Source organism: Entamoeba histolytica, genomic scaffold (assembly GCF_000208925.1).
Source record: "Entamoeba histolytica HM-1:IMSS scf_1104750517921 genomic scaffold, whole genome shotgun sequence".
In the NCBI taxonomy this organism is placed as follows: Eukaryota; Evosea; order Mastigamoebida; family Endamoebidae; genus Entamoeba; species Entamoeba histolytica.
Window position 1 is genome coordinate 11,696 of NW_001915121.1, and position 8,578 is coordinate 20,273.

The window sequence follows — 8,578 nt, forward strand, 5'->3', positions numbered from 1 at the left end:
TATTTTATTTGTTGTTTGAATTCTTAAAAATGCCATTATGTGTTTAATTAATTAACAGTTTTTTTAGTTCTTTTTCTTCTTCTTTTTTTCAAGTTCTTTTTTTAATTTTTTCTAATGTTAATATAAAAATGATTTAAAAATTATTCTGTTATTTCATAGATGTTCTAGTTAGTTGTTATATTTTAATAGTTACGATAAAATTATTCCAAGTAGTTTATATTCAAATCCTGTTTATATTATTTTCTTTCATTCCAAAAAATATCACCTAAATTAAATAAACTTTTCTTTAAAGAAGAAAGTTACTAAAAATGATATAAATATACATTGATTTTTTTATTTTTGAATCAGAAAATAAGTCGTATTGATAATAATACCAATTTGATAAAAATTAATGTCTCATTAACAGTTAATTGATTTGAATTGTTTTTTTGAATAGTATAATATAATTTATGTTTTAAAAGAATAATAAATGAGATTAAAAAACATGTCTCTTTAGAAAACATCTTAGTTCATTTCATTTTATTATAAAAATACTTATCATGACTAACCAATATTACTATTAATTTTTATTAAACAATGTTGAAAATTAAAAAAAAGTATTGTTTAACATTTTAGTAATCAAAAATAATTGAAAAAAATAGATTTGTCTCATTGATTCATATTATTTTAGATTCACAGAAAGAAATATGAATAAAAGAATACCTACTACTTTTAAGAAAAATAACTAATTTTAATGAAAAAGTCATTATTAAATAAAAGAATGACTGTTAGTATATATATTCTTTTTTGTATTTTAAAAATATAATTAAAACAAATCCTTTAATTAACAAACATAGTCAACATTTCTCATCTTATTTCTAATTAAATTTAAAAATATACAACTTTTTGTTTAGAAATATCAGAAAGTAGTTATTATAAACAGAACTAAATCAATAAAATAACATATTTTGAAACGAAAACAATTCTTTAATAATCTTTTTTTTTTGTATTAATCTAAATATCCAATGGTCTCTTTTCTTTTTAGGTACGATATCTATTATCTACCAATGAAATTGAACATACATTGAAAGTGTTTATGTTTAAATAGTTCATAATATAAAAACTATTCATAAACATTTGCTATTACTTTGTAATAGTTTATAATACTTCATCCCTATAAAAAATTACCAGAAAAACAAATAAAAGTGATGGTAATATATAATAAAATTATATTTTACAACACAACTGAAATAATTTTTTAATGTCAATACTCTTTACAAATTAAATTTTCATTTTTAGAACCAATAATTGAGAATAAAGAATCTACTTAAAAATAGATTATATTAAAACAAAATGTAGAAAGAAAAGAAAAGAAAAAGAATAGTATTGTTATACGAATAACAAAAATAAAATTGTTATTAAAAATTCCAAAAAAAAGAAATAAACGAAGAAAAAAAGATGAAAAAGCTAAAAATAATTACCATCATTAACTCATAGATGAATGAGATTTATATCCCACCAAATTTATTTTCATGATAAATACTGAACATAAGATGTGATTCTTTTGTTTTAATCAAAAAACAAGAAATAGAAACAAATAAAAAGATGATAAGAAAAGATGAAAAAAAGATAAAAAATAAGAAAATATACGTAGAAGATAATTAATAGAAAAGGAAGAAAATAAAGTAGGAAAGAAAAAGAAAAAGAAAAATCGCAAAAATTTTCTCAGTTTTCGGTGTTTCATAATTAAATCAGATTGATTTTAATAAGAAAAAACTTGAGTTTAAAGTATTTTAACAATTGCCATGAGTAACCATGATGTACAATTTACTTGTTATTGTTCAATTTGTAAAAAACAACAGTATTTTCTTGTTCCTAACCCCAAAATTAAAACTACTCGATTATGTGTTCTTATACTCTCTTCACTTAGATGTCTTAAACCATTAAATGAATATTTTCAATTAAAAACAGATATTTATGATTTTATTACAGATCATTGGCATTTATTAGGAAGATTAAAACTCTGTTTGTTCTTTCATAATTATTGCTTTGAGCTATACGCAAATTCATTTGGTAGTTCAACAACAAAACTGGAAGAAAGCAATTCTTGATGCATTCAACCATTGCCCACAAATAGAGAGTGGAAAAGAAAAATCAATTGGAAGAGGTTTTTATAAATTAAAGAATAAATATGATAATAATGCTTCTGAAAAGGTTGAACTAAAAACAGAATTATATCAACAATACGAAGAATTACAAAATATTTTAAACACAAATATGAAGAAGTTATGTTTATTATATAGAAAAGGATTTAAATCAGAGTTATTTACAAATAATAATATTTGTTCACTTGTTGATGCTCAAATTACACAAATTCGTCATATTGGTAAAATGAAATTATCTATTTGTAATTTAGATTAATTATTTTGACATATGTATTTATCTTCTTCTAACATTTTGGATTATTGTAAGTGATGTATTTATTTTATTATAATTTATAGTTATTTTTATTATATTTTATTATTTCTTTTCTTTTTGATGGGAACTTTATAAATAAAATATACCAAATAGCATTTTTAAGAAAAACACGATAAAATTAATTTGAAGATCTATTTAAAAATAATGGAAGAAGAATCATCAATAAATTGTAAAAGAAAAGACCGTTTTCGTGAAAGTCAAGTAATTCCTACAAGAAGGAGGGAGTTTATTATTAATGGAAATAAAATTATTTATGCTAGTCTTGATGCATTAATTGGATTTGTTTGTGAACCATGTTCTGATATTGCTACAAGAGAAGCATTTATTTATACTTTTCGATGTTATGCAGATCAAAATTTGGTTTTAAATCGTTTTTTAGAATTATACCAAAAAAATAAAGATCAAAGAAATGTTATTATTAATAATATGATTCAATTTATGAGTAAAGTAATGACTACTTCAGATAAAGAAACTATTTCTTTAGTTAAAAATATTATCCAATTACATCGTTCAATTGATTCTAATGAAGCTAATTATTTAGAATTATTACTTACAAAAACTCAAACAAAAATCATTTTACCACCTACTACTGCTGATGTAACATTAACTCAAATGATATTTACTGATAACCTTTTTAAAACAAATTTTGTTTCTCATCCTTTAATGTCGACTGATTCAATACATATTGATAACGGTATTTCTATTCCTTCTTATTTCATTAATTCTAGTCCTAATTCTCCATATCTCAAATCATCTCCTAAAAAAACTTCTTTCTTGATAGGTAAAAAAACATCTAAACTCAATGAATCTTCTATTATAAATACAGAGCCATTTACCAAAGTTAATGAGGTTATAGAAAATAATAAACAAAATGAAGATATTAACATTCAACAAATTCAAAATAAAGTAACAACTACTGAAGAAGAACAACAAGTATTAAAAGAAATTGAGTTCAATTTTCTTAATATACCTGCTATAGTATTTGCTAAACAAGTTACATTGATTGAATATGATCTTTTTATGAAAATTCATATCAGTGAGTTATATTCATGGAATAATTCTAATAGAGAGAATACGGCTTCTAATATAATCAAATTTTTACAACACCGTAATAAGATGGAACATTGGTATGTTCAACTTATTCTTTTAGCTCCCCCAAATCAAAGACTTGGAATATTAAAAAGGATTATTGAAGTAGGAATTAGAATGAATGACCTTAATAATTGGAATGGATTAGTTGAAGTTGCTACTGCATTAGATTCATTCCCTATTTATAGATTAGAACATCTCTTTTTGCAACTTAATGAAAATGATAAAGAAAATTTTAGACAAATTAAATCATATGGAAGTATTGATTCATTATTAATGAATGACTCTAATATGATACCTGGTGCATGCATTCCTTATGTTAATACATATCTTAGAAAAATAGTTGAAATTAATAAAAATGCACAACCATCTATTCAATCTGGAGGATTTGTATTAATCAACGTAGAAAAATGTAGACAACTTGCACATTATATAGTTGATTGGGTACAATGTCAAAAATATCCTTATTTATTTGGACATAACCAAGCAATGCAAGAATGGATTGAATCTCATTTGGTTAAAATTAATTGTAATGAGGAGAATGAGTATCAACTGAGTATTCAAATAGAAAAAGAACATCGTAAAACAATGGTTTTTAATAATGAAATTCATTTACTAAAATATAATACAAATTGTGTTTATACTCATCCACAAATTATACCATGTAATACTAATATGTTAGTAGGTGATTTTCTTAAGTTTAATTATGCAGATGGAATTTTTATGCTCTCTCCTAATCCAAAACAACCGAATGGGCAAATTATTAACATTTCAGAAACAATAGGAAAAGTCTTTCAAACAACAAAAGATTTAAGAAATGAAGACACTATTTTTTCCCTTGTTAAAGATATAACTCAAGTAAAAGTATGGTGTTTTGAATACCATAACCATAAAGATACTATTCATTATAGTACTCTATGTCTTGATGCTACACAACCAGTTATTCAAAATATTATTATCATTAAACAATTTTATGGAATAGAAGATATCCAAGAGGATGAATTTTATGAAGAGAAATATGCTATTTTGTATCGAAATTCAAACAAAGATAGATTTAATTTTCTTTCACCATTTGCTAAGAATTTAATGAAAACTGGTGGAGAATTGGTATTAATACCAAGTAGGTTCATGCAACCGTCATTAAGCCAAATGGAAGTAAGCATTAAATCACAAGTGGTGTATATGAACGAAGTAGAATGTTTCAGTTCATTTGTTAATGTTCAATTAAGGAGTTATAAAATGATAATATGTGAAGGATTTTTATTCTTTTATTCTTCAAAAGAGACCTTTGTTGTTGCACTAGGATATTATAAAATTAAACTTTATTATGATTCAATAAAAGACAAAGCAATGATTTTGTTAGTAGAGTCAACTGACTCAAAAGAAAATCCCATGATTGTTATGGTGCCTGAATGTCAAAACCTTTTATCTGGTTGTATTAAATTATCAAATCAAATTGCACCATTTTGTACTGCCTCAATTAAAACACATTGTTTTGGAGTTGATTCAGATAAATTAATATCAAATCCAATTCCACAACCATATGAAGTATTAATGAATTCAGTATTTACTTCTGATAATTTAACACTTAATAAGGATTTCTTTGATTTAAATGTTCAACCTAAACGATGGACAGAGGCAATGTATTATCTTGAAGAAGGAATTACCTCTTCTGAACCAGTTGTTAATTCACAACTATTATTGCTTTTATTAAAACTTCATCCCACTCCATTTATTCCTATAACATTTCATTCTCAAATTAAAGAAAAATATAAAAAATTTTATGAAATAGAAATGAGTGGTAATGAAAATGATATTATAGAAGCAAAAAAGGATAAAGAAGCATATATGAAAAGAGTATTATCAACTATGAGTTATAATAAACAAGTTATTATTATTGGTATGTGTAAAATATTTGATATTTGGGCTGATGGTAAAGTTAGTCGATTAGAAAGTATTAAGAATATTGTTGACAATGCACTAATTAAAGACCATATTGAAGGTGTTGAGATTATTCATGACATAGCTCACTTAAACACTACTATTAATAAAATAGATAATATCCATACTGAATACCAATGGCAAGTGTCTATATTTAACAATGCACAAAGAAAAGTTCTTGATGAATTGCTTGGATTTTTACAACATTCTATGATAATTAATTCAATAACATTAATGAAATTAAATAAAACTGATAAATTTGAATTATTACATTCTAATATCCTTATGCTAAAAGATGATAAATTTTGGAAAGAGAGTATTGCAAATATTATTTTAAAAGGTGGTTTTGATAACCAACCAATAGATGAAGTTAGTAAAGAAATGACTGTAGAGTTAAGTGTTGTTGAAGACTATAATTCTTTTAAAGCCTTTGCTTTAAATCTTGAATGTAGAAATAACGCCAAATTAAACTACATTAATCAGACTCAAAAACATTTGAAGAATAAATCAATTCTTTTAAAAGAAAAAAGAGATAGACTCACAATGTCTTCTGACCAACCTAGTTTTTTGAGGTTGTTGTTAAATAGAAGAAACCAAGTGATGGTCTTTCCATAAGAAATTATAATTTATTTATCTATTATTATTAATTATAATTTTATTAATTTTTACTTTAAAAAAAAAAGAATAGAATTTGAAAAGAAAATAATTAACATAATCATATTAAATTCATGCAATTTAGTATAGATGACTTCGACCCTGTTAAAAGAAAAAAAAAAGTAACTAAACTTCCTCTTAAAAAAAAGAAAACAGACACACTTAGTAAATCAGAAATATCTCCAATTAGTGTAGGTGGTATTGGAGAAGAAATGCTGAAAGTTTTAGGATGGAGTGAAGGAAAAGGAGCAGGAAAATTTGAACAAGGAATTGAACAACCAATTGAAATTAATCAAAGTAATGAAAGGTGTGGAATTAATGAACATCTTATTAATCCACAAACAAATGTTGAGATGAAATTAAAACATTATGGAAAAGATGCAACAAATGAAAAAATAGAAGAAATGATAATGTTAGAAGAAAGAATGAAAGACATTGAAATAAAAATAAATGAAAAAAAACAAAATATTCAAGATGACATACAAAGAAGTAAACAAAAAATAAGTAAATTAGCAAGTCAAGCTGCAATTAATGAAGAAGAAATTGAAAGAAAAAATAAAGAAATAAATTTATATGAAAAAGGAAAAATAATATTTCAAGAAATAAGAGAAGGGATGGAGGGAATAATTGATCAAGAAGACTGTATTAAATTTGTAGAAAGAATTTATAAATGGAAAGTTTTAAGTCATTTTGAAAGAAAAGATGTTATTGAATTTTCAATTCAAAAAGTTATTGAAAGAGCATTAGAAGAAATGCAATTAAATGTTATTGTATGGAAAAAGAGTAATAAAACAAGTGTAAATCCATATTTTGAATTATTTTCACGGTTATTAATGATAAAAGATTATTTAATTAAAGAAATAATTCAAAAACAATGTGATATTATTTTTATTCAATTCTTAAAAGAAATGAGTAATGAAAAAAGTGTTAAATGGTGTATTGATTATTATAATTTAAATAAAGAATTAATGAGCGAAGAAGGAATAAATAAAATAAAATTATTATTTAATGAAATAATTAAAAAAGACATTACTTTTGAAGAAATTATTCAAATTGAAGTTATTTTAGATACTCCAAACGAAGTACTTGAAAAGAAATTATTTAAAAATATTATTCAATTTATTGAAATGAATCAAATACCTATTATTAAAGAAGTTTATAAAACTCAATCTTCTAAAATTCAAATATTAATATTAAATTCTATTAAATCGTATATTTATCAATTAATTCAAAACAATCAAATTATTCAAAGTTTAAAAGTTTTAAATTATTTTATTAATATATTTTCATTAGAAATTCAACAAAATATTATTATTGATTGTTTAAAAAAATTATCTTTTATAATAAATTCAAAGCCATATTCATTGGAAGAATTATATATATTTTATATTCACTTAAGACCTCTTATTCCAAACGAATTACTTTGTCCTTCAATAGAAAATGAATTACGTTCATTATTATCATTAATTGAATTATTACTTTAATTTTTATTAAAAGTATAATTAAAAATACAAAAAAAAACAGAAGTAATTTATTCAAAAATCAAATTAGAATATGAGGAATAAAATGTAGACAACAAAAAGTGTTAAGAAAGAATAAGCACTATTGTCATAATATTTTGAAGATTTACTACTGTCATCGCTTATACATTTGTCAACTTCAACAATAATAACTTTAGAATTATCAATTTTATCTTCACATTTATCATTTTTATATTCATAAGTAACAAGTTTACCATCTTCAACTGAATACTTTTTAAATCCATCTTGATTCATACAAATGTCAAAATTAATATAACTCTTTTCAAATGTATCTTTTCTTTTGCACTCTGTACCACTTAAATCATATTTAACTTCTAAATTATAACTCGGTTCATCAAATTCATTACAGTCGGTTAAAACTATTGATGAGACATTATCACCATCAGCACATCCACTTTTATTATATGTAATGTATTTGTAATCTCCAACCATTTTAGTAACTTTAATATAATTACCTTCTTTAGAACTTTCAAAACATTGATCTAATTCGTAACTAGTAAACTCAGCTCTCTCTCCTTTAGTATTTTTAACACCACAAATAAGTTTAGCATTAACAATTGAAAAATATATAAAACATATTACAATAAACATCGTCACTGTTGTACTTGATTTAAGTTCTTTTAGTTCTTTTTGATAAGTAGAAGGGAGTAGAATTTTAAAGAATTTTTTTCATCTTCTTTTTTCTTAATTTCTTTATTTATCTTCTCTAATTTTATGTTTTATATCCAATTATTTCTTTATTTATTTATAATCCTAATACTTCCATTTTTTAACTGTTCTTTTCCTTAACTCTTTTATTCATTACTTTTCATTTTTTTATGTACTTAAACTGTCTATACATCTTTCTTATATTTTTGAAATAATACTTTGTGGAACCATCTTTTATATACTCTCTA

The 8,578-nt window shown here is 23.0% G+C and overlaps 4 protein-coding genes across 4 annotated transcripts; 3 read left to right on the forward strand and 1 right to left on the reverse strand.

Moving 5' to 3' along the window:
• Positions 1-1,784: 1,784 nt before the first annotated feature.
• Positions 1,785-2,400, forward strand: EHI_107900 (uncharacterized protein; the record flags this gene model as incomplete). The annotated part of the gene is made up of 2 exons (XM_001914045.1): positions 1,785-2,008; positions 2,145-2,400. 2 exons carry the CDS (start codon positions 1,785-1,787, stop codon positions 2,398-2,400), a joined length of 480 nt encoding a protein of 159 aa, XP_001914080.1.
• Positions 2,401-2,601: 201 nt separating this feature from the next.
• EHI_107910 (Ras guanine nucleotide exchange factor, putative) lies at positions 2,602-6,102 on the forward strand (the record flags this gene model as incomplete). Its single annotated transcript, XM_644689.1, has 1 exon — positions 2,602-6,102. The coding sequence occupies one exon, from the start codon at positions 2,602-2,604 to the stop codon at positions 6,100-6,102; it is 3,501 nt and encodes a 1,166-aa protein (XP_649781.1).
• Positions 6,103-6,215: 113 nt separating this feature from the next.
• EHI_107920 (uncharacterized protein) lies at positions 6,216-7,625 on the forward strand (the record flags this gene model as incomplete). The annotated part of the gene is made up of 1 exon (XM_644690.1): positions 6,216-7,625. One exon carries the CDS (start codon positions 6,216-6,218, stop codon positions 7,623-7,625), a length of 1,410 nt encoding a protein of 469 aa, XP_649782.1.
• Positions 7,626-7,688: 63 nt separating this feature from the next.
• Positions 7,689-8,273, reverse strand: EHI_107930 (uncharacterized protein; the record flags this gene model as incomplete). Its single annotated transcript, XM_001914046.1, has 1 exon — positions 7,689-8,273. One exon carries the CDS (start codon positions 8,271-8,273, stop codon positions 7,689-7,691), a length of 585 nt encoding a protein of 194 aa, XP_001914081.1.
• Positions 8,274-8,578: the final 305 nt, after the last annotated feature.